This window comes from Monodon monoceros, unplaced genomic scaffold, assembly GCF_005190385.1.
Source record: "Monodon monoceros isolate NGI ecotype Baffin Bay Population unplaced genomic scaffold, NGI_Narwhal_1 Super_Scaffold_2, whole genome shotgun sequence".
Lineage (NCBI taxonomy): Eukaryota > Metazoa > Chordata > Mammalia > Artiodactyla > Monodontidae > Monodon > Monodon monoceros.
In genome coordinates this window covers 40,544,978-40,572,557 of record NW_021703776.1, presented here as the reverse complement: position 1 = coordinate 40,572,557, position 27,580 = coordinate 40,544,978, and the positions used below count along the sequence as shown (strand labels likewise).

At 37.9% G+C, this 27,580-nt stretch overlaps 1 protein-coding gene across 6 annotated transcripts in view; it reads right to left on the bottom strand.

Annotated features, from left to right (window-relative positions):
* THSD7A (thrombospondin type 1 domain containing 7A) overlaps positions 1 to 27,580 on the bottom strand; it is a 713,490-nt gene that overhangs the window by 447,864 nt on the left and 238,046 nt on the right. For 4 of the 6 annotated variants that reach the window (XM_029233854.1, XM_029233855.1, XM_029233856.1 and 1 more), the window contains exon 1: positions 19,386 to 19,993. The exons of 1 other annotated variant lie outside the window; for it this stretch is intronic. In XM_029233854.1, the coding sequence (XP_029089687.1) occupies positions 19,386 to 19,548 (163 nt within the window). In that variant the 5' untranslated portion in view covers positions 19,549 to 19,993. Of the gene's footprint in view, positions 1 to 19,385; positions 19,994 to 21,083; positions 21,133 to 27,580 lie in introns of those variants that run through there. One more of the 6 variants, XM_029233859.1, reaches the window with a different exon arrangement.

Here is a 27,580-nt window from a genome sequence, read left to right as displayed (position 1 = left end):
AATAATTTGACAATCTGTACCAAGAATCTTAAAAGAATTCATCCTTTTAACCGAATAACTTTCTTTCTAAGACTGCATTATAAAGAAATACTCAGAGATGTGCAAAAGAGATGTATTTACAAAAATATAATTCACAACATCTTTTCCATAATAAAAGAAAACGACCTAAGTGGCCAGCATTATATAATAGAAAATATACTCAACTAAAAGGTATCAATTTTTCTAAGGTTATTTAATAAAATAAGACAATTGTCCATGAATGTTATGAAGTAAAACAGAAGTAATATAAAAATTATGTGATCTAAAATAAGGTGCAGTAATTTATTCATTCATTAACCATATACTGACATTTAGTATGTGATAGTAACAAAGTAACAAAGATGATTAAGATAACCCCTGACTAAAGATGTTCACATTTCAACAGTAAGAGACCTATAAAGTATCAAAAAGAAAGTTACAGGTACTTCAGTGGAGGCACATACTGTAATACATACACAGGGTTCAAAGAAAAGGAAATCAAGTATCGTCTGTTAAAGTGCTACCACAAATCAGGAAGAAAGATCACAAAAGACTTCACGAGGAAATGGTGTCTGAGCTGAGTCTTCACAGGAGAGCAATTTTTGGAAGCCATAATCGTCTACTCGTAGGGTTATAGCTATCTGTTGCTTATGTACCAAGAACTTCAAATAAGATATTACATTTTACTACACACAACTATCCTTCCCTTTCTGTGTGGTTGCCTATGAGGATAAAGAAAAATCACAGCTCACTTACTGTAGGAGGATTTTCACAGCCTTATCATCACAGCCTTACAAATGCATCAAATTACATTTTACATGAAGGGGAGCTCTAAGAGTTAACCACACTGAATATTAGAGTAAGCACCAATATATCATCAAGTAAGCCAGAGCTAAGACATTCTTTAAACACAAATGAGTTACTTTATGTAAATCTGGAACTTGCTCACTTGCTTAATCCCTGGGTCTAATGGAGATACAACTTACTTCCTGACACAAATTTTCATTGGTTTTCCCACTAAAGCCCCAAAGAACGTTCATACGTACCAAAGCATAATGGTGTAACACATGGTTCAAGGTAAATATGGCTGGGAGTTGGATCTAATAACCAATTGCAGTTATTTGATATTTCTGGGTTCATGTCGAAGTTGGGGTTTGTGGAACAGTGGGCTGGACAAGGAAGGTGAACTAAACTGACCATTTGTTTAAACTATGAAACCGAAGAACATGGAAAAGTAACTGGTTAGGATTAAGGTCAGAACTTGGAATTCAAGTAGACATTATAAGGACCAAACAAGGAATTAGAAACCAGGTAGAAAGTGCAGCTGTTGCATAAAGCTGGCAGGTTGATGAAGGAAGAAACAGAACTGACAGGAATCACTGAGGTTATTGAGGATACCAACAGGGAATTACTATAGTTTTCACAGACAGGGAAAGAGCCATTCACAATATAAAATCCATTTAGATGGCTAATTTACACTTTTGACTCTACCATTCATGCTATCCCATCATTTCATCTCTCAACTCTCAGATATTTACTCATCCTTTCAAGCCCAGCTTAACTGTAAATCCTCCATTAGGCCTTTCCCTCCTGGTCCTTGCCCTTCTCCAGCCCAGATGAACTGATCACTCCCTCTTCGGTGTCCTTAGAACACTTCAAACATGCCTCCTCGATAGCCCCACTTACACTGATTTATGGCTGTTGTGTTTCTGCATCTCTTTAAAAGATATGAGCTCATCACTGACCAAGGGACCGGTCCTGTGTGTCTATATTTCCCCACTGCTAGAAGAGGATCTAGACCAGAGTTGAAAATGTTCGTGCAGTAAATAATGGGGCTCAAAGGGGACCACGCCTACTGCTGATATCACTAACATGTTTGTAATAGATTAAAACAGGGAAGGGGGGAGAAGAGCTTTACTTGGAAGATGAAATAACAACACTTTGTCTACCGCTTAAATTTATCTGTCCATCCTAGATGCATTAATATGATGCAACACATAATAAAAGAAATATTACACACATGTACATGTAGGCACAATCATTGAAGATGTTAGCACAGCCCTCGAATGGTTTAATTTCAACTCTCAAAGGTGTGGATGTGAGTAGAATGATATAGGTTTCTGTAAATTTTTGAATGCAGACAATCATTTAGAAAAATACTGCCACTTTTAAATGTCTTAAAAGTACACAATTAGGGGCTTCCCTGGTGGCGCAGTGGTTGAGAGCCCGCCTGCCGATGCAGGGAACACGGGTTCGTGCCCCGGTCCGGGAAGATCCCACATGCCGCGGAGCGGCTGGGCCCGTGAGCCATGGCCGCTGACCCTGCATGTCCGGAGCCTGTGCTCCACAACGGGAGAGGCCACAGCAGTGAGAGGCCCGCGTACCGCAAAAAAAAAAAAAAAAAAAGAAAAGTACACAATTAAATGAGAAAGACTAAAATACTCCTTAAATATGGCTTAATTCAGCATCCTACCAATGAAAAATTTCTTGCAGAACTTCTTCATAATTCTAATCAGCAATAAATTTTTGTTCACAATGAAGACTGGCACACTTCAGCCTTCTGAAGACGTTTATGCATCACTATAAACTACAGATTAAATTATGTGCAGTATGATGTTATTGTTAAGTACATCTTATTGGATTACAATATTTTAAAACTTGGTGATTTCTGTGTAATGTCTCTTCTGTCCATTAAGCAGGCTTTAAGACACCAAATTTCCTGTGCACATTAACCAAGAGAATTATCAAATACACACACACACACATAAAACAACTTAAAATAAGGACATGTACTGTACAGAAGTTAGTAAAGACCTTCAAAATAGAAAGAATAGTCCACATTTTCCTCCAAGTAAAACTTCTATCTGGCTGTATACTTTATACTTAAGGAGTTAAATGCTTCTACAATGTACTCATGACACATTCAGGAACTAATCATCCACTTTGTCAAAAGCGATTTTTGATATTCGTCCAATATTTAGGAAGAGATAAGCTTAGATCTGAACTCAAGTTAAAAATCCTATCACACTGGTGATAGGAGAAACCTACCACATAAATCCCTGAACCTACCACATGAAATCCCTGAACACTTTAGGGGTAAAAATCCCTAATTTTTATCTCTTTCATCACATGTCCTAAGATATATAGTGTCTTCAGAAAAGTCATTTTCGAAGTACAAGAGACAGAATGAGAATGTTCCAAAGCCTATTTACTGTAATGTTTGCAAAGAATTTCATTTGAATAAATTTACACTAGTTCTTTTACTTTCAATAATAAATTATAGCTCATTTCACAGCTGTATCCCATACAGTAGTCCACACTGAATATATCATAGTTTAGCTGCCTAGAGACAAATATAATGATGCTGGCAGGTTTTCACTTCGCCTCTTTCTGGGAAGAAAAGAAAAGGAAAACTACAGCTGGAATGCAAGTCTCCCTGTGCAGCACACTGCAAGTCAGCATTTCTATTGTCAATAATATCCCTATTCAAGAAATTACTTCAGTTAATATACTTGGAAAATGATTCCCTGAAATTAAAGGTGGAGTGCAATATTGTACCGAAGCACAACACAGATGGTCAGACCAATTTTTTTCAGTGTAATACTTTATTTTCTATCGTATCAAACTAAGGCCAACAAAAATGAAGTTAAATTTAAAGGCAAATCTTTACTCCTTAAGGAAAAAATACAAACTGTGATACTTTTATAATAGGTCATTATATTGATAGTTTACATAATATAAACCAAATCACTAATGTATCTATATGCTTGGTTTCCTTAAGCTACAAGGAACCATAGAATGGGTGGAAAGTAATGGGAGAGAAGGGATAGGAAGAGCCTAGGAGTAAAGAAAACTTTAAAGAGAGAGTGAAAGAAACTTGAGACTACTTAGGAGAGGGAAAGGAGATTATGTGTAAGTGCGCGCGCATGCGTATGTGTGTGGGTGTGTGTGTGTGGGGGGGTGTGTGACAGAGAGTTCTGTGGGGTATTTGGGGAGATGTAAAGAAGATTTGGGATGTTTCATTGTATGGTGTTCAGTATAAACTCCTGTGTGACGCTGTCAACAAAATCTACAGTCTAAATCCAAATAACACTCTAAAAAAAAAAAAGAGGAATAGAAAAGGGCAACATCAATATACTGAAATTAAATACTGAGTTATGACTTGAAGCAGTAGTTCATACTTTTCAATGTTAAGATTCATTGCATCACGGAACAATATGAGAATATGCTTACATTTGATTACAGGGCAATGAATTGTTTAGAAAAAACATGTCATTATTTTATATCACAAAAACTGAAAACTGGGCTTCCCTGGTGGCGCAGTGGTTGAGAGTCTGCCTGCCGATGCAGGGGACACGGGTTCGTGCCCCGGTCCGGGAAGATCCCACATGCCGCGCAGCGGCTGGGCCCGTGAGCCATGGCCGCTGAGCCTGCGCGTCCGGAGCCTGTGCTCCGCAACGGGAGAGGCCACAACAGTGAGAGGCCCGCGTACCGTACCGAAAAAAAAAAAAAAAAAAACAACTGAAAACTATGAGAGTAAATGTTGAAATCTCAAGGACATTGTCAAATGCTCAATCAAGATACCAAATAGTCAAAATAGTTACTAAAATACAAATCTGTAATCATTTACTGTATCTCCCGATGCTTGTTTTAAAGTGTTAAAACTAAATTTCTGTTATTGCCTAGTAATTATACCACATAATGCTAATTTAAATATTTGAAGCTTACTCTTCACAAAACCCAAGAAAATTTTCCCTATCACCTCTTCAATTAAAATATTAGGCATATATTTTAAAGTGTTTTGTATAAACTTTTTATTTTTGTGTATGTCACAGCATAAAAGACAATAAGATATTTGTCCTGGCTGCTAGTGTTATACTAAGAGTGTGGCTTGGGTCAAATTACTTGACTTCAGGTCCCTTGGTTTACTCTTTCAATAAAAGAGAAGGGCATTACTTCCTGCCCTACATTAATGAAGAAACTGTGAGAATCAGTAAAAGAACACGTGAGTATGAGAGCTTAGAGAACTGTACAGTACCATGAAAATACAAGCAGGTATTGTTATTACATACACTAACTTGTAGAAACCAAATGGGCAACTTCTAAAATGCATTAACATTTAAATTTTTCATTAGTATCATGTAGGATTTTCTGTGCGTTTTAAATACATGTGATTAAGTAATCCACTCATTCTTTAAGTCATCACACCTCTCCCATCCCAACTACTTTTTTTCTTTACTGAAGCTTCACTATATGATCAGATTAAAAACCCAAAAGAAGCTTCTTCTAGGCATCCTATCAAGTGTATTCAAGATCTTCCTCCTAAATGTGCTTTTATTCTTATGAAATAGGTTCCCTACAGCACTTTCCTATATTTCACAACTACTTTCCTTCTAATTACACAAGACATTTTTACTGGAGTTTTAATGTAATTTCTCAAATGATAATTATATCATAATTGAAGTTCTCGGAAAACACAATATATATTGTGCTGTGCTGAGTTCAAAAAACTATGGCTCAAACAGTCTGGCAGTTCCTCAGATGATTAAACATAGTTCTCATAAGACCCAGCTATTCAACTCCTAAGTATATATTCAAGAGAAATGGAAATACATGTCCACACCAAAACCTGTACATGAATGTTCATAGCATTATAGCCCAAAAGTGGACACAACCCAAATATCTATCAACTGATGAATGGATTTTAAAAATGTGGTATATCCATACAAATGGAATATTATTCAGCATAAAAAGAAATGAAGTACTGCTACATGCTATAACATGAATGAACCATGAGAATATGCGAAGTAAAAGAACCCAGTCTCAGAAGACCACGTAAGGCATGATTCTATTTATATGAAGTGTCCAGAAGAGGCAAATCTATAGAGATGGAAAGTAGACTAGTACTTGCCTAGGGCTGGGCCTGACAGAAAAGCATGGAGTTTGAGAGCAATGGCTAAGGGGTACAGGGTTTCTTTTTGGAGCAATGAAAATGCTCTAAACTGATTGTAGTGATGGATACACAACTCTGTGAATATACTGAATTGTACACATTAAAAGGGTGAATTGCATGGTATCTGATTTACGTCCAGTAAAGCTGTTAAAAATGGCTGTGACAGCAATTCTACTACTCAGCATATGGCCAGTAAAGGTGATTCATCTTGCCTATAATGACACAGTATGAGAATCACTCTTCCCTCTATTTTTCCTATCTTTCATTAAATAATCAAATTGATTTAGCTTGTGGATTATTCTATCAAGAGAGAAAATTACTTTGAGAAGAATGATCTTGAAAGCTCTGAAAACTTTCATCACGATTTGGGACATCACGATGCCCATGCTGCTGCAGTGCTTGATCAACCACGGTTCAAAGACCACCTTGTCTGCTCTACAATATTTATTCTCTTCCTGTGGAATTTTCACAGCTGAAGCCAGTTCAAAGCCAGTTCTCATATAAAACAAGCCAAGGGAACTGAAGAAGTTATATTAAACCTTGCAGTAAGAGAGAGGGTGAGAAATGTATCTTAGCGGCACTCAAAGCTTTCCTTATGAATTATGTGATTCCATAAATCCAAATCCAGTCTGATGACTCTCCCATTAGTGGTGTGTAGTCACCACTGCAAACTGTCAGAAGAAGCTGTTTTATAGAGTGATTGAACCCTATGATCTTCACTGCATTTCTGTGATTATACACACCAGCTCAAGGCAGCAGATGCCTTGCTCCAACTAGCTCCTCTCATGCCATAGGGCCTATTAACTTATGAGAACAAATGAAGCACAGCATCTAATGTGGAGGGAAATACTGATGCTGGCTGGAAGTGGGACTGTTCAGATACCTTGATTTTGGAGTTTCATATATTCTCATGTAAGTCATTCTCTCAAACTCAAAAAAGTATTTTTAAATTATCTTTTCCATCCTATATTTAAGCTTCAGATTTTTAAAGACCTGATATGATGGTCAAGCAAAGGTTGTGAACTACTACCCCATAATCCAACTCTGGCTCACTAGACACTGTATTTGGCAGACAATGTTGTCCCTTATGAGATTTTTTTTTTTTTTTTTAGATGTTGGGGGTAGGAGTTTATTTATTTATTTATTTATTTTTGCTGTGTTGGGTCTTCGTTTCTGTGCGAGGGCTTTCTCTAGTTGTGGCAAGTGGGGGCCACTCTTCATCGCGGTGTGCGGGCCTCTCACTATCATGGCCTCTCTTGCTGTGGAGCACAGGCTCCAGACGCGCAGGCTCAGTAATTGTGGCTCACGAGCCTAGTTGCTCCGCGGCATGTGGGATCCTCCCAGACCAGGGCTCAAACCCGTGTCCCCTGCATTAGCAGGCAGATTCTCAACCACTGCGCCACCAGGGAAGCCCTGAGAGTTTTTTTTTAATGGAACCCCATCTCTAAATTATGGCAAATAACACACCCTCAGCAGGGTGAGGAGTGGCACAGCTTCTTTAATTAACCAAGTCCCCATAGAGAAGAGTGAGTTCAACCAGCCTTTACCCTATGGCTGGTCCACTTCACTCATTTATATTCTCTGTCACTGACCCCACCAGAGAAATAGTACATAGATTTCAGGTTTACTCATTTCAACATTGGTCTAATCAAAAGTGTAGAGGAAAAAATATCAAATCACCCTTATATATAAACCTGAAAGGGTCTCCACTCTTGAAATAACTGTCTTTAATCAGCATTACTTAAAGACAGCATTGCTCATAGAAAGTTTGCAAGGAGAACAGTTTACTTAACGATTTACTTATACAATCAACAATCTGCTAAAATTCGTAAATTCGCATATGGCTTCATATTTGCAAATATATTCTTTTATTCTTAGTAATATTTTATCCATCCAAATAGAGTTAGGCTCCTAGATTCCGTAAGTCAAACAACAGCTAACAAAGGCTAAGCTCCGTAGGACGGCCTGCTCACGCTAGTCCACACACGCCCTTCTCCAGACACACCCAGCTCACTCCCTGCTTGCTCCTCGTGCCTCAGAACTTCTCGCTGCCCCTGGACACGCATGTCATTTAATTTCTTCACAACTGTTCCTCTGTGCCTGGAATTCTGTCTCTCTAGAGCCTTTGTCCCTTTTGTAAACGGTTTATTTTTCAAACTTGTGTATTATGAAATCTTCCCTTCCCTGTCTCCTTCTGCAAGATAATCACCCCCTTCTCAATCTACATCTATCTATATAGGCTTCTGTTTTTGTAATAAGTTCACTAACCAATAATTACTTATTTACCCATGATAGGGGACTTCAGAAGGGATGGGTCCATGTGCTGGTTATGTTTGCCCCCAGCACCTAGCTTGACATAAAACAGGCATTAAGCACTTGCCAGTTTTACTTAATTGAAACTGATCGATACAAACTGATGAAGAAAAAGGTTACCCAATTTTTTTTTTTTTTTTTTTTTTACTGTGACTGGAGTCCCTGAAGTTGCATGATGTAGTGGCTCTGAGTAAACTATATTTCCCATAGAAAAAAATACATTGGATATAACATATATATTATATACACACACATACAGAATAAAGCAATAGTTAATCCAGATCATTCCACCTGGGTCTGTTATCTGTACTGCCTTAATGATATCACAATCAATGTAAACTATTTACAAGTTAATATTTTATATAAATGGTGTTCTCGGACATGCTGGCAGGCAGTGCTATTAGAAGAGAAGTACTTCTTGGAAATTTGTGCAGGGACTGCAGTTTGAAGACTGTTCAGGCACCAGAGGATCAAACACAGAAAGATGGTTAGGCATAAAAAGGATCTTAAAATAAAAGCTATAAGTTAGTGGGAGGTAATGCAAGGACTTGTACAATAAGATCTTTTATATGACTAGGCTCTTGATGAATGCTGTATTGGCATAAAATTTTCTAAAATAAAATTTTAACATAAATTTTGTATAATTAATATTTTAGTGAAAAGTATTAGTAATTGCACACATTTTTAAAACTCACCTCTATAAATACCAGGTATAAAACACATGTGAGGAGGTATAAAAATTTCCACAATACCAGATAAATTGTGAAGTTCTGTGTAGTCATTTAACCATAAATAACTGTGCTATTTGCATGTGCATGTATGTTGTATGCATTTATGCATCTAGGTATGTATGCATGTATATGTATGCTTGTAATGGTGTCTTATATTGTTATTGTAATTCTACCATAATTTTATAAATGCTAGAAAATTTTAGAGAATATACAGATAAATGAGTTGTAATGGGCATTAAAATGTTGAATGATCATCTCTCCTCCAAGTTGAGAAACATTTTAATTTCCTTCAAAAGACTCTGAACCACATATATTGAGGTGTGTAAGTAGGATATTTATATATATGAGATGTGCATGTACATATACAGAGCATATACATGACATGTGCACGTTCATTTACATACAGAGGGAGGGAGGGAGAGAGAGAAATAGAAAACATACTATAGGAGAGGAAAGAGGACTTTGAGAGAGGAAGCCTCAGCATTCACTGTACATTCCCTACACCCTTTCACTCAGCATCACAGACCAGGAAAATCTTGCCAAGAACATTCTTAGGTGTTTCCACACAAAGGAATTTTGGAACACATCGTCCCACTTAAAGAGTCACACCTCCAGCATTCCTTGCATGGCAAAGATATGCACCATCACAAGTAAGAATGAAACACTAAGGCAGAATGTCTGTTTTAAAACTACTTTGAACAACTCTGCAAACAGCAAAGCTAAGGGCTTTGCAACTATGCTGGTGGCTCTGACAGCAGGTAGAAAGCAGAGCAAGGTCAGTTGCAGAGAAGCTTGAGATGCAAATGCAGATCCAAGAAGAAAGAAGAATCAAAACGAAGGAAAGGATCCAGACAGATCCAGGAAACAAACTCCATCCCAGAAAGAAGGCATTCACAGCTCACACCAGGATCACACCAAGTAAGAGAGGACATTTACGAGCACTGATGTGTGCCAGGCATCATCTAAGTACTTTACAGGCTTCTCTCAAGTTATCTTTAAAATAACCTGAAAAGGTAGGTACTAACATCTTACCTATGGTATGTCTAAGGAACATGAGACACAGAGAGATTAGAGATCACATTCTTAAAAAATTATAAAATTAGGTCAAGATTCATGTTTGGCTCAAACGTCTCTTCTTGAACATCGCCTTTTATTTATTACATACACACGCAAATGCATACAAATATATATTTATTTAACTCCTGAGCAATCAGTGTCTCTTTCATTTCAAGCTATAGGTTCGTTCAACTCTCTGCACGCACTCTCACTGTGAAGGGGAAGTACCGGAATACAGCGGGTCCCACTGACATTTACAGTTGCACTCTCTGATTTTGGTAGAGAAGACCAAAATTATCTTTAAATATGGAACCCAAAGAGGCACTATCTGTGGTCTGATGCCATTCTCTAGCAGGCACATTATAGAACATATTTGCAAACATATCCATCTACAATACTCAGAATATTCTATTACTGCTATAATAATCCAAGGGATAACTTTTTATCCAGACTGTGTGGCACCATTAGAAAGCCTTGCATTGGCCACATACCATACGTTAAATTATTGCAACCACATAATCCATGCCTGTGCCTGATACATTTGCTAGGGAAAACTGATTTTCTATCAAGCTCTCTCAATAGAGCAACATCGTGTGCTATATTTCTACCCCCATGCACATAAACTATCCACTTCTAAGTCATTGTCTTACTACCCCCATTTTGGGGGTACTCAGCACTTTGTGTTCATAGCAAGCTCTGTGGGAGCAATCTGAATAGCAGGCTGCCTTGACAACTTGGTTCCCAGGTCAATTTACCAGAGGTTCAGAATAGTGGACCTCCACTGTTTCCCAGAAGTTCAGAAGGATATTGCACCTTGACTTTCTGCCAGCCCATGGCTTCCTCCATGCAAGAACAAGGAAAAGTGAATATGTAGCTATGTACGTGATTTATTAACCAGACCAGAGGCAGCTAGAGATACAGCACATTCATAGTGTACTTGAAAATCTCACAAGCTTGCAGGTCCAATTTAACCTTTAATATATCAGTTCATTTTCTTCCCTTTCAAGGCACTTCCAAACTCTCTCCCAAGGGTTTTCCCTCAAGGTAGAACAAACTAGACCGAGTGTACACCCATCTCCATTTATTCTTTACTTAATTCCCATGTGTGTTTTCTCTTTATATAAACAAATGTGCTTAGTGTGGGTCACATGAACAGAACAACAAGAGGTGGAGTATGTGCAGCACAGGCTGAATTGAGACTTTGAACTCTGTCACAAAAGAGTTCTACTGGCTCTTACTACTCTTATTTATATGATGAAAAGGATGCAGATCCCCTACCAGAGAAGGCATACAGATGACAAATAAGCAGATAAAAAGATGATGCTCAATATCGTATGTCACTAGGGAATAGCAAATTAAAACAACAAAATAAAACTGCATGCCTATTAAAACAGCTAAAATTCAAAACACGACAACATTAGCAAGGATGTAGAGCTATAGGAATTTTCACTCATTGCTGGCAGGAACGCAAAATGGTACAGTTAGCAAGTCGGTTTGGCAATTCCTTACAAACTAAACATACTCTTACCATATGATCCAGCGATCACACTCCTTGGCATTTACCCAAAAGAGCTGAAAACATAGGTCCACACGAAAACCTGCACATGAATGTTTATAGCAGCTTTATTCACAATTGCCAAAACTTGGAAGCAACCAGACGTCCTTCAATAGGTAAATGGATAAACTGTGCTACATTCATACAATGGAATATTATTCAGTGATAAAAATAAATGAGCTATCAAGCCATGAAAATACATGGAGGAACTTAAATGCACATTACTGAGTGAGAACGAAGCCAATGTGAAAAAGCTACATACTGTATGATTCCAACTGTATGACATTCTCAAAAAGCACAAGTATGGAGACAATAAAAAGATTAGTGGTTACCAGAGATTTGGGGGGAGAAAGGGAGAGATGTAGGGATGAACAGATGAAGCACAGAGGATTTTTAGGGCAGTGAAACTACTTTGTATGGCACTGAAATGGTCGACACATGTATTGGTGGATATATGTCACTATGTATTTGTCCAAAACCACCCAATGTACATTAGAGTGAACCCTAATATAAACTGAACCTTAATATAAACTACGGACTTTAATTAATAATGATGTATCAATATTGGCTCATCAGTTGTAATAAATGTACCACACTAATGTAAGACGTTAATAATAGGGAGAATTGGGGAGAGAATGAGGCGGTACATGGGAACTCTGTACTTTTTGCTTAAGTTTTTATAAACCTAAAATTGCTCAAAAATAAAGCCTATTAAAAATAATTTTTAAAGGAATGCAGATGATTTGCCCATTTTTTTCTCTCCTTGTTTTGTTGCTCTCTCTTATAATGTCTTACTTTCTTGTCTTACTTTCTTTTCAAGTTTTAGCAGTCATGCATAGCTTCTCCTGAATTTACTGATGTCACTCTATGTGGACCATGTCTCTCTGATGGCTCCTGGAACACGAGCCCCACTGAAATTTATTACATGTGCCATTTGAAAATTATTATCCTTATAAAGGAGTGTAATGTGTGATTTTCCCCCATCTGCCCCTATTTCATTTCTTTTCTCATAGTGTAACTTTGATACAATAATATAGAATCAGTAAAAATGATATCCCAAATATTATGATTTCACATGGTAAATTATGGAAAACACCAATTAGCTCACTAGTTCTTCTGGAAGACGAGAGGACATCCTTTTGGTTAGGTCCAATGACATACTGGAAGCAATAATTACTTTTGGCATCAACTGTTTTAATTACTACCAGGTTTCCCCCACTCTTTCCTTATTGGTTTGTTTTTAATTGTTGTGTCTCTTCCTCCAAATAGAAGTACTTTTCTTGCTGCTTCAGTACCTGGGGATTAAATGCAAATGCCTGTATTTTCTTCATCATTTTAATGCATTCTAAAGTGTCAAGTGTAAAGTTCTGATGAAGAAAATCAGAAAAAATCTCTACCTTATGACCCACTGGAACCTCTAACTCACACTCTATGATGCTCTTGTGATAGGAAAGATATGTTTTCCTGGATGCCACTTCCCCAGGGCTTCTGTCATTAAGGGCCACTCTAATGTGCCTTCATATTAGGAAGCCTAGAGGCTTTCACTTTCCGCTTCCCAGAGAGATCCACTGTCCAGTGTCACCATTCGAACTTAAATCAGAGGCTAAGAGGCTTCATTTCCTCCTAAAAGGATCCAAAGCATATCACACTTCTCCAATAACCTAATCAGAACGTCAGCATCTCATCCCACCACCAGTTCTTTATATAACAATAAAAGGTAGGAAGAGACCTGGGTATGTGATGCTCTACAGCACTCTTAATGCCAGTCCTGACTGGGGCCTTCATTATTTTGCAAACCAGGCAGCTACCTATAATTTGCATAAGGAGTGGCCCCTGTTACCACAGTCCACTGAGCTATTAAAGCTTCATAAAACCACCTGAGCACTTGACTTTTTGGACCAAATAACCAATAAGCTCTTAATGAATTCTGAGTACTAACTGTGCTATGTATGCTAAGAAAGAAGGGTAGGAAAACAAGACATAAACTGTAGTTAGTTTATTTATTTATTTAAATAATCACCTAAGATGTTAAACAAATCATAAACCACAAACAGTTCTACTGTGAAAATATTTAATTTGGAAGGCACTGGTGACTATGTTAACTGCAAGAATGTGAAATTTCAGGTTCCCGAGAAATCCCGAGACACTAAACAAAATGAAGTACAAAAATATCTATTTATATAATTCACCCTGAATTTGTGCTCAGAATATTTTGATGGTCTGTGATCCATGCTGTCTACATATAAGTGCCAAACTAATAAGAAAAGACAAGCCTACAGTAAAATAACATCTCTTTCTAGACTTGTTTTATTTGTTTGTCCTGGTGTCCCTTAGTTGGAGAAAACAGATAAATGTATTGGATCATTAAAATTCCTTCAAGATATGTCATTTTTAGGAGAGGAAAAGGTAAAGAATGGGAAGAGAACTAATTTTTTTTAATGTTTACTATATTTAAGGTACTGTGCTAGACCCTTTCTATTTACTACCTGTTAAAACTTCACAAATACCCTCTCACTTCAGAACTTCTGTCACCATTCTAAGGTGAGAAAACAAAATCAGGGAGTTTAAGTAACTTGACCAGTCAGGTAGAGGCAAAATTTAAATAGTGATCCCCAAGTCCATGTTCCTTCCATTCCACAATGCTGCCTCCCTTATAACTTGTGGGAATATGTAGCCCTGTAACTAGACCAATTTGTAATTTCTAGTGCATTTACCAAAAAAGATGCGTTAGAGAAAGCTGAAGTTACTAGCCTTGTTCCAGGTCATAAAATTAAGTAACCATTCTATTATATAAGAGAATAATAGCAATAATATAACCTACCATTTATTGAAGTCCTAATACGTTCAAGCACTCTACTAATATATACATATGTTACCATATTTAATCCTCAGAAAACCCCTACAGGATACATAATATTTATCCATACTGGAGATGAAAGAAAAAGATTCAGGGAGATGAAATAATTTCATAGGTCCCATGGATAAAATATTTCAATCCATGTTCCAGATTAATTGACACTGACGCCCACACTCTGTCCATCCCTATCTCTGCTCCATCTCTATTCTTCATTTAATGAGCAACCTGTGTCACATTCCAAATTAAGACAAATTGTAAGCACAACTGAAATGCAAAACACTTTTTTAAGGATAATGCCACCCTTATGTTACTACTACCTGGTACAACACCCCTCTCTCCTTTGTTATTTAATGAATGGCAGGATTAGGATGGATATGTTTCCATGTACATTGCAGAATATTTTATATTAGTATAAGTACATGAAAGAAAAAGAAAACACTTGTTTTTATTTTAAACTGAGGAAACAAAGTATTATTTTATGTGCAATTAACTATGTAAAGGACACAGTGACTGTCAACAGCACTGTCTTGCAATGCATGAACCCTGGTCAAAAGTGTTTAATGTGAGAAGTAATTTCCTTAAGACAAAACTCAGCTGTAAATACCACCTGATGCTGAAAAAATGGCTACTGTGTATCTTTCTTGGATTTTAGTGTAATTTCATTATTATAAAAATAAATTCAACTACTTCATTAAGACCTTTTGAAAATATATCTCTATGGCATAAGTTGATAAAAGTTGGTTGTATTCACTATCTTCTGTCTGACTCATGTTTCAATCACATTTTGTTCAATGCACTTCATTTGGAATTGCTAGGTGAATATAATTAGCCATAATTATTATTGAAACAATTCCATATTCAAGAATATTAAAAAGTGGAAAACTGTCTAACACTCACCAGTAACAGTAATTATTCATCTTCCAATAATATAACTGCTTTAACTCTGCAGGTATGAAATATATTTTTCAAGTATTCAAACAAAGTTACCTTTCAAATGACTATGGCACAAAACTGTTGAAACATTAACTTTTATATTTTAATATCTTATATTTTGGTTTTTTCTCTTTTGAAAAACAACAGTGTAGTAGAAGGACTTAAATACCACTTGCTTATTTACTTTATCAATACTATAACTTCTCCACTATCTGGTTTATTATTCAACTAAGTTTCTAGCTCTATCACTCTACTGAAAATGTCTTTTCCCAAAACAGTGTTAATTATCTTACCAGTTCCTCCTCTTACTTGATCTTTTCTGAAATATTTCATAACCCCTTTCCAGACTCTTGGAAATGTTTTATACTTTTTGCCCCCATCCCCTTCATAAGATATCTTCTTCATTTAGCACTACTGGCATTTTCTCTGGACCTGTTCTGACCATACTTTCTCAGGCTCTTTCACTAGTTTCTCTCCCATACTGACTCTTAAATCTCAATATTCTCTGTGAAGTATTCTGGCCCCTCTTTTCAATACTGTTGTTGTTTTAATGATCCCTCCCAATACCATGCCTTGAAATATTATATATGTATTGAGTTCCAAGCCTATACCTTCAGCCTAACACTTTCTCCTAAACTGCTCACTCATTCACTAATTCCTCTATTAGCTGACTGAATTACTGCTACCTCAAGTTCAGTATATCTGATACTGAGAATTAAACTGGTATTCTTTCTTCCCCAACCACAAGAACACTGTTCTTCCTTCTTTCATATCCTCTGTCTCAATCAAGTAACTGTGTGCAGACATGATGCAGATAGCATTACTTCCACCTCTCCTTGGCAGACACTGTGTCCCCTGCACTCCAAACCTGAGCTAACACTTCTGCCATGTGCCCCCAGCCCTCCTCTACTCATCCTTCACTATAAGTGGTTTGTTCCCCTTTGTCTCTCAGTCCCTCTCCTCACTGACCTCCCGGCCTCTTAACTTACCTTTCTCCCTTCTGGGTGAAGAATATATCAATCCTCTGCTCTAAGGTTATAATGGCTTGCACCTGCTTATAGGTTACACTCTAACATCTTTACCAGAGTGTGAAGGTCTTCTTACAATCTGGCCCAACTCATCTCATTAGCACTACATCCCTTCATTCCCACCACATATTCTGGACTTGCGCTGCAGTACTTCTAAGACCTAGGAATATTGTCATGCCTTGTCTTTTTATTTTTTCTCTCTATCAGCTACACAACTTCTCTGCTCTCACAGTGTTTTGTTCATGAGTATGGTATACCATGTTGTAATTGTTGTGTATTGTTCAACTGTAACTTTCTTGGGGGCAGGGACAACAAAACCCTAGCCAGCCTCTACCACAATGACTTCAAATAATTCACAGAGTGAGTCCTCAACAACTCTTTGTTGTGACTGACTTAATGAAACATTCATACAATATACCTTACGCATTAAACGTTCATATATATTATGTACATATATATGTATATATACGTTAATATACTATGTATGTGTATAGATGCATACATGTATGTTTATGGTGTATGTATGTGCATATGTGCACATACTTTAGGGCTGAAAAGGCCTTTAAATATCATCTTTTCTAATCAATGAATATCACAAAATAGGAAACCAAGAACTAAAGTAGTTAAATGACCTAGCTAACATTCTAAAGCTCGTTAGTGACACACACAGTGTTACAGTTCCTCTCTTAGCTCCTCATCCAGTGTACCTTTCACTACATCACTTTAACTCAATGATCTCACCAATAATGTGATTCCAAATAATCTGCTCTACCAAGACCAAGCTTATCCCACTAGAATCTTGGACTGTTTCACCTCATTTTCTCTCTCAAATCACTGCCTGCCTCTTTATTTTCATCAAATGAGGAACACGTATGATTCTGTCATCCCTATATCTTCATTTACAGTGTATTCCTCTCCTTTAAATATTCCCTATTTCCTCCAATAACTATTCTCAGTTCCTTTATAGATATGGTGAAGTCTCCTTTCCCTCTGGAAAAAAATAAAGAGGTCATTATTTTGCTCTCCTAATTCACCATTTTTTTCACCAAACCAAGGCTCACCATCAAAGAGATTACATTATTCTCATCATACTACCTTATATTTGTACATGCACATAACTTTGAAGTTTACAGATTACTTTCTCATCACTCACTTATTTGATCTTCATAATACTACGAATAGTCAGGAGAAGGTCCCATTTACAGGCAGCTGAATAAACTGGGGGTCAAAAGCTAAGTGACATGCCAACATTCCTAGAGCTAGCAAGAGCTGGAACTGGCACTGGAACCAAGGTCTCCATATCCTTGCTTCTGAGAGCTTTCCACTATCTTAAACTGTTTATTGGCTTAAGTTGCCACCATGACATTTATATTGACATGTATTGGCACCTCAGATGCTGCACAGTGAACGTTGCCTAGCCTCTTCTTTGATCTGAATTACTGCTTGGCTCTTGTTACTTTAACAGTACAAATTTCAACAGGGCAAGTACTGTTTTGTCCAACACTTACTTACTTGAGAAGCTCTTACCGAGCATCCAAATAACACCATTTAATGGTAAATTATAGTTTGACTAGTGTTTGTTATGACTGAGCTTCTGAAAATTAAAACCATGGCTTCAGCTAAATTAGAGATCTTCTTTATTTTAAATTGAAAAAATCAATTTGATTTCATCTGCATCCCCTAATCAACTGATCTTTAAACTGCAAGTGGTAACAAGAATGGCTAACACTAACATCCAAATGGCTTTTCTAAACGTGTGTTTATGTGTGTTATTTCATGCAAGATTCTGAGGCAAATTCTATACTCTGGCTTTAAATAAGTTTCTATTCAATCTCCTCACTAAGTTGTTAGATAGATGCAACTTCTTTAAAAATTCAGGGTATCAGTGTAATTGTAGAGTAGACTGATCTGTCTCTGCATGGGGGACTATAGACAGCTGAAGCCAGGAAAGAGACACACTCACTGTAACTTGTTTGTGATCCCATGACCAATATATACTTTCCCTCCTGTCTACTGCATCCTTCTCGTAATGTCTAGTCATTGCCAAGAAACTCTTAATTCATTCCTAGCACTAAGCAGTAAGAATAATGTTTCCCACTTTCTTCTTATAAACCCGAAGTTTCAGGTCTGCTGAAGAATTCTCAGTGTCCTTTAGAGGAGAAAGGAGCCTCAGGAGAGGGAGTGGGAATTCCTCATTTGGTATTGTTTTCCTGCCTGTCACTGCCTCACACCAGGACCTCTAGTCAGCACTTCGCTGGGAGATTCTGAGGGACAATTAGTTGCTGCTTTTGTTGGCTGGTTGAAAACAAAGCAAAAACTTTTTCAAGGCAGGAGAAGTTAAAACCTAAACATCCTAACAATTGTACACTTTAAAAATCCCTCAATTCGCTCATTAAGAATCGAGATTCACAAGGTCTCAGTCAGCTCACTGCAGCCCCATTTGCCTTCAACTGTCAGAACTGCCCTCACTTGGCTTGTTTCCACGTGTCCCACATAAGCTGTACCTTAAATGTAACTCTATATCCATATATATCATGGCACAGAGTGAACTGTTTGCCTAAACACAGAATAAAGACCGGAGTTAAAATGTTTGCTTGCTCTTTGCTAGAAATATATTTAAGAAAGTCCTAGTAGAATGAGAACGCAGAGGTTAAAAATATTGCACGTAATTACGAAAGCGCAACGTTGGTTGCCCTCATTAACTACGGAGCTGTGAAAGAAATAGTCCAGTGACTCACTAATGCTTTTTAGTTGTTAGGTTTTTCTTTCTAACAGCATCGGCCATGACCTAATTTGCTTCCTAAGAATTGTACTTTTTTACCTTAGGGTCCCAGTACCCCCCGGTCATCAGAAGCACAGGGGTCCCTCCTGAAGCCCAGCAGTTTCGTAATGTGGACCCAGATGGGAAGATGGGAAGCAGGGGGAACTCCGTCCCACTTACCGGTCTTCCACAGATAGAGGGTGGGTGCCTCCGCCGCGCCCGGCGCCGCAGCCCCACAGGCGCCCAGGCACAGCAGCAGCGGCAGCAGCAGCGGCAGGACGGCCGGGCGCGGGCCCGCAGCGTCGGGGCTCCGGGACGTCGTGCGCCTCGCTTGCAGCCCCATGCCGCCCGCAGCCGCTCCAGGGTCCAGGTCCGGGACGCAGTTGGCAGGGAATGTTCCTTTGCCCTCGGAATGTCTTCCCAAGTACAGAACGCAAAGCTCTCCCCGCTATTGTTCTTGTCAGATGAAAAGGAGGGAAAGCGCGTTTAACACCAGGGAACAATAGCTTCTGCGGTGGCCGTGGCTGCCGCCGCCACCGCCACTGGCGGGGATGCTGCTGCCGCTGCCATTCCGCGCAGAGTGGCAGGTCCTACAGGCGAGGGAGGCAGCCGTCCGCAGGGGGCCCCAGCTGACGGAGCAGGTCCCGAGGTCCGGGAGGCAACGCAGCCCCCGCCGCTGCCAGCTGGAGACAGAGGAGGGGGGCGTGAGCCGACAGGAGCGCCGAGGGAGCCGCAGGCAGGGGGAGGCGAGAGAGCCAGGGCAAGAAAGAAGGCGAGCGAACGGGAGCGGGGGCACCCACAGCCAGCACACCCGCCAGAGAACTCCAGTGCACATGGCGCGGTGAAATATGTTTGGACGGATACACCACTAAAAAGAATCATCACCCGACAGGCTTCCGCATGACAAATAACAGGCTCTGAAATTCATCGTCACCCAAGGAGTCAAATGCTAGCTCTAGTGGCATGTTCTTCTTAGCATATATTTATTTACGCAAAGCATGAGTGTTTATCATTTATTTTTAAGCCGTGGCTTCTGAATTACTTTATGTGGGGAGCAGTATTTATGATCAGATGTGAAAAACGTAGGAAAACTGCAGAGATGTTTACTTGCTGTTGAAAGGCACTTAAACTCTTTTTTAAATCTTTCCTTTTTAACTTAAAGAAATCTATTCCCAATAAAAATATAAGCAGTATTGATCTACGGTTACAAATCAAAGTACACTGTCTTTTAACAGCCTTTAAAACTGAATTAGTATTAATAAGTATCCACAATGATATCTAATTAGATGGATAACATTTTACAAAAACTAATCATGAAATTATATTTCACCTATGAAGTTAATAAAAGCGCTATCCCTTTATTTACGCTCTGTCAAAAATATGCTACCTTTAAGGATCCACACAGTTCTGAGTAAAATTAAAGAACAAAGTGAGTTTCCTTTATTTGTATATCTCCAAATTAGTAAATTATTTACTTAACAATCCTTGACACTAATGTCTCTTAACAGATACTGTAGAAAAATGCCTTTATAATCTATATAATCTAATGTGCTTCGGCCTTTTGTTCTTTGTGTTTTCACTTTCTTAAACCAGTAGTAATAAAGGAATGTGTGTGAAGTCAGACAATGCTTTGCCCTTTCTCTTTCTCTCTTCTCCCCAATACTAACCCTTTACTAATTCATTTCCTAGTAAAACTAAAATGATATCAAGGCATTTAGCCAATTAAAAACTGGGCAAAAAGAAAGCCAAAGAAAACTATTCACATCCGGTCAGCAATAGCTGGCCAAATAAAATAAAATTTAAAAAGCAGGAAAACTACTCTTTATGAATTTGCTCCATCAGCACAGCCAACCCAAGAGTTTACAATGAGGAACCTACTGTTTCTGAAAGAGGAAACCTTCCATAAAGCTCTCTTGGGACTCCTGTCGTTTTGCAGATCATTCCAGACACAGCCCTGCTGCATGCATTAGATTAAAAGCAGGTTTTGATCAAATAATTCCCAGTTCCTGCCTATTTAAGTATTCTGACATCAGAGGAAATTAGCAATGTTGAAGGTTGCAAATTTGGTCCTTATTTACTTTCCACTCTGTTAGGCCTCTAAGAGGGAATTAACAGCTCAGAGAGCCCTAGCTCTGTGAGTCTGTGATTAGGAGAGAAAAACTAGCGTGGATTACTGTTTCTTCACTGGTGAAAAATAGGCAACAATCAAAAGATTACAGGTTGATAAGGGATACAAAAAAGCCTGATTCCAACTTATGTGTGGCTCCCTGAAGGAGCACTTGTTTCAACAGTTACACCGAAGAAGAAAATAGAAAATAGGAATTGTATGGCTTCCTTGGGTCTGTCTTCTTAGGGAACACGCTGTAATACGACTCTACAATGGCAGTGTTTTCCTATCCTGTCTGTTTTTATTTCTCAGCTACTGTTAGGGTGCTAAACCCTAAAACCATCTAATTCGGGCACAGAGAGCATTTAAAATGAAGTACTCTGTTAATCAGCCCATTCTAAGCATTCTTGGGAAGTCCCAGATCAATCCACCAAGTAGAAACTCATTAAATAACAGAAGACAGAGAATCTAAGGAGTCAAGCTAGTACAATTTCATGTGCAGGATAATTACTTAACCCTTTGAAAAGCCATCAGACGCTATACCTAATAGCTTAATATCAAAAGAAAATTTAAGTTTCTGATTTTTATATTTATCCATAGTTGTGTAATAATTACTCAACTGGTCAAGAGTTTAAACATCATAGCTAGAACTTCAAGCATTATATAAAACAACCAGGGACCATTTCACAACTAGGGTTACTGTTCTGCTGTAGTGTTTGAAACTAGCCAACAATTGGTTTCCTTCTTTTACTTTCAATTTATACAATGCTTAAAGATCACTCCAAATAATATTACTCAGCCATAAAATCAAATGAAATAATGCCATTTGCAGCAACATGGATGGACCTAGAGATTATCATACTAAGTGAAGTCAGACAAAGACAAATAAGATACCACTTATATGTGGAATCTAAAAAAATGATACAAATGAACTTATTTATAAAACAGAAACAGACTCACAGACACAGAAACTTATGGTTACCAAAGGGGAAAGGTGGAGAGGGATAAATTAGGAATTTGGGATTATACTTTATATAAAATAGATAAATACTTTATATAAAATAGATAAAAATAGATAAAATAGATAGATAAATATATAATACTTTATATAAAATAGATAAACAAGGGCTGACTATACAGTAATGGGAACTATATTCAATATCTTGTAATAACCTGTATTGGAAAAGAATTTGAAAAATAGATATATACATATGTGTATGACTGATTCACTTTGCTGTACACCCAAAACAATGTAAATCAACTATATTTCAATTTAAAAGTTTTTAAAAATTTTTAAGAGTCAATAAAAAAATCACTCTAGATACATACACATGTACAATTAGTAATAAAGATACCACTGGACAAGGTTACAGAAACTAAGTCATATAAACATTTGTCTCCGCCAATGTCACACATCTGTTCTATAACAATGTCATTATTGCACTTGAGGACAAAAATGTATGGGTCTCTGAGGACACAGAAATGATATATATTTTCAGATACATGTTCCTTTGTGAAAGCTATAGTGTCCAGTCAGATAAATCCTATCAATAAAACTGATAGATTACAAGAGATAGCAAGACATAGCAGTCTTTGTTTTCTAGCATATGACATAAATAATACACAAATGTTTAACGACATGATGTCAAAATTTAGTCATGAGAAGTCTCAAAGACGCAGATTAAATTGACCATCTGTACAGCCTGCCATGAAGTAAATCGTTCATCATTTTTCATAAATAACTGTTCAAGTATTAATGAACCAGGGATATATAAAAGTTTCCAAACCAATGGATGAAAAATGCAAAGCATGTATGTTTTTTAATATTTAGAAATAAGATAATTCTGAACCTATCGCTTCTCATGTGTTGTCCTTTTACCTGTCTTTATTATTTTTGCTATTGTTTCCAAACTCCAGAGAGGGTGGGTGTGTACAGATCTACACATGTGTTATCTCTTTTATTAGAACATAAGCATATAACCGTACTCGAAGACCCAAAAGACATACAGACAATGACTTGTAGGGATTAGTACCAGCATTTAAAGTCAATCATCAAAAATTCATTTACTTGACAGAGAGGGAAACTTTTAATATCATCAGTTTTTATGAAGAAAAACAATGAGTAAATGAGGGAATATATACAAAGTTATTCACAGCTACATAGGGAAGTATCTAAGAATATCCACTTTGAAATAACAACTTTAAATAAATTTCTCTACCTAAATGCATCTTGCCTTATAAAAAAAAAAATCACCCGAAGGAATTCTGTTTGTATGGCCTCTAGGTGTCATACTTGACCAACATTTGGGGTAGAAAAAATTAATTTGGGGCTTCTTTCTATTCCCCCCCTTCTTGCCACACCCACGAGATTATTAAAAGATGAAACATTTCCCTTTTTATCTTTGTGATAAGTAGCCACAAATTTTACTTTCCCAATTCTGACTCTAATATTCACCATTTATTTTCTTTCCAATTCCTTTTTCTTTATAATTACTTTGTTGGTTGGTTGGTTGATTAGTTTGCTGGTTTGTAGGTATATGCGGTGAGGGGAGGGGAGATTCTAAATTTCAAATAGTTTTACAGAAAGAAAATAAACCCCATGGTTTCTCCATTTTACTCAAAACTAAACCTGTTTGGAAACAATAATGATCTGCTATGAATAATCAGATTCCTTGTTTTGAGTGTCAGGTAAAAAGGTACAGGTATTTTGGGGCTTCCCTGGTGGCGCAGTGGTTGAGAGTCCGCCTGCCGATGCAGGGGATGCGGGTTCGTGCCCCGGTCCGGGAGGCTCCCACGTGCCACGGAGCGGCTGGGCCCATGAGCCATGGCCGCTGAGCCTGCGCGTCCGGAGCCTGTGCTCCGCAACGGGAGAGGCCACAGCAGTGAGAGGCCCACGTACCGCAAAAAAAAAAAAAAGCTTAAAAAAGGTACAGTATTTTGGTTCAGATCCTTCTAGGTTTGGGGAATGGATCACTTACTGTAAGCCTTACAATAAGGATCCCAATCTCGGTGGTAGGTGAGGCATCAATAGTCCCTGACACAATGCAGTACCCCAATCGTTACATTTCACCAGGGGTTCACTTGGGAGAATGCTTCCATACAGAACACCCAGGCCAATGCAATGATTCAGGTATTTGAAAGTGCAGAGCAATAATGTATACAAAGGCAATAGAATTGATTAGCTATCACTAGTTGTGTTGGTCCTACAGATGGATAATGAAAAGGTACCGACCTTTAACAAGCAATTGAAAACTTAAATATGAAGGAAAGGAGCCCTTAAAAAGAGACCCTTGTCTCCTGCAGTGGCAGAGTTAAAAAAAAAAAAAAAAAAAAAGCTTAAGATCAAATTAAAACTTAATAGTTAAGAGTTGACAACTGCAAAGATAAATGAATGATCAACTGAGGCAAGTTTGTTACGAAAAGATCAGGGTCTGCTTAGGAAAACCTGGAACCTGATACATGGACAAGTTTCTCTGGGTCAATGCGCACATGTCTTTGGTTCCCTGGGCTCCTCTGAACTCTCAAAGCCTTCGAAGGCAGCCCACCTCTCCCTGTTAAGTACTGGCATATCGCCTTTCCTAGTTTTCAGACTGCTAGCTAGGATTAAGTTGCAGCGTTAAGTCAGTCTAGTCATGTTGGGTCTGTTAAGAGTAAAAGGACTACACAGCAAAGGAGCTGCCAGAATTAGCTAGCAGCTAACTACTGGTAGGAGCCAGAAGACTATTCAGGAGGCTTGATTTTGAGAGTGTTTGATTAGGGGCCACAACATTCAGGGATAGAGAGTTTATTATCTTGGAGAAACACTCTATGGGTATAGAATTTAACACTCTGCCAAGGACTGAAAGGGATGGTGCAAACTGGTGGTTCCTAGAAGCCTGGAGAAACACTGATGGAAAGTGAAATGTCAGGGAAGGAAGACAGGGAAGGAAGGGACATGCTGGAGTAGATACATTATGTAAGGAAAAGGAAGACCAAGACAGGATTATGCTCCTCCAAGGGGACACACAGAGAGCACACCAATCACCAAGGCCTTCAGAAATGTACTGGTGAGAAGGACACCAGCATCACTGAGTTCCATGGTGGCTCTTTGCACGCCACCAGTAGGAGAGGTGGTCACACAGGTTTAAGTCTCTGATCCATCTGAGTTAATTTTTACGCATGGTATGAAGTAAAGTTCTAAACTCATTATTTGGCACAAGAATACTCAACTGTCCCAGCACCATTTAAAAGAGTGTTATTTTTCTCATACAATAGTCTCAGCACTTTGTAATAAAAAATCAACTGACCATTAAGGGGATGGTTTACTTTTGTTCCACTCCAAGGCATAGCTCAGAGATATTGCGGGTTCAGTTTCAGACCATCATAATAAAGCAAAATTCACAATAAAGGGAGTCACAGGATTTTTTTTGCTTTCCCAGTGCATAAGTCAAGATCTTACCCTATACTGTAGTATATTAAATGTGAAATAGCATTATGTCTTTAAAAAAGTGTACATACCTTAATTAAAAATACTTTATTGCTAAAAAATGCCAACCATCATCTAAGTCTTCAGCAAGTTGTGATCTTTTTATCATAGTAACATCTAAGATCACTGATCACAGGTCACCATAACAAATATAATAGTGAAAAAGTCTGAAGTATTACAAAAGCTCTCAAAATGTGACACAGAGGGCTTCCCTGGTGGCGCAGTGGTTGAGAGTCCACCTGCCGATGCAGGGGACATGGGTTCGTGCCCCGGTCGGGGAAGATCCCACATGCTGCGGAGCGGCTGGGCCCATGAGCCATGGCCGCTGAGCCTGCGCGCCCGGAGCCTGTGCTCCGCAACGGGAGAGGCCACAACAGTGAGAGGCCCGTGTACTGCAAAAAACAAAACAAAACCAAAAACAAACAAACAAACAAACAAAAAAATGTGACACAGACATGCAAAGTGAGCAAATGCTACTGGAAAAATGTCACTGATTAAGATTTGCTCCACGGAGAATGGTAATTTGTAAAAAATGCAGTATCTTCAAAGCACAATGAACCACAGAGCACTAAAATGAGGTATGCCTGTATTCCCATCTTTATGCTCATACCACACAACGTTGATTTGTTTAGCTTATACTAAGTTTTGAAATTCAATAATGTAAGACCTTCAACTTTTTTCTTTGTCAAAAAGGTTTTTGCTATTCAAGGTCCTTTGCATTGCCATATCTATTTTAGGATCAGCTTCTCAATTTCTACAAATTGCCTACTACAATTTAGATGGAGGTTGCAATGAATCCACAGATCAATTTGAGGTGATCAGCTATCTTAACAATACTGAGTTTTCTCATTCATAAACAGGAATGTCTCTCCATTTATTTAGATCTTCATAAATTATTTTCATAACTATTTTATACTTTTCAGTGCAGAATGCACTTATTTTGTTAAATTATGCCTGTTTCATTGTTTCTGACATTCTTGTGAATAGAATTTACTGAATTTCACTTTGAATTGTTTATTGCTAAAATACAGAAATCAAATTGAGCTTTACATATTGATTCTGTATCCTGCAATCTTGCTTAACTCACCTATTACTCTAATAGATATTTTCCCAACTTGAGATTTTTCAACATATAAATCTGCCATCAGCAGACAGACATCTCTACTCATTTTTCAATCTGAAAGCCTTCATTTTTATTATTACAATTACTGTTATTGTAACTGTTACTTTGCCTGTTACACCAGCTAAAGCTTCCAGCACAAGGTTAAACAGAAGTGGAGAGAGCTCATATCCTGGCTTGGTACTTGATCTGAGTGAGAAAATATTCAGTCTTTCTCCATTAACTATGATGTCAGCTATAGATTTTCATAGATGCCATTTCCATTCCTAGATTGAGAAAGTTCCATTAAATTTTTAGATTGTTGAAAGTTTTTATCAAAAATGGGTGTTGGATTTCGTCAAATGATTTTTGTACATCCTCTGTCTTATATCCTTTAATTGATCAATACATTCTATTAATTGATTTGATTTTCAGATGTTAACTCAACCTTGCATTCCTGGGACAAACTGCACTTAGTCATGGTATATAATCTTTTATGTATGTTATTAAATTTGATTTTCAAATTTGGTTTAGGTTTTTCCTTCTATATTCATTAGGAATATTGGTCTTGAGTTTGTTTAGTTTTTCTTCTTGCTGTTACTTGTGATATCTTTTTTTATTTATATATACAGCAGGTCCTTATTATCTATTTTATACATATTAGTGTATATATATCAATCCCAGTCTCCCAATCCATCCCACCA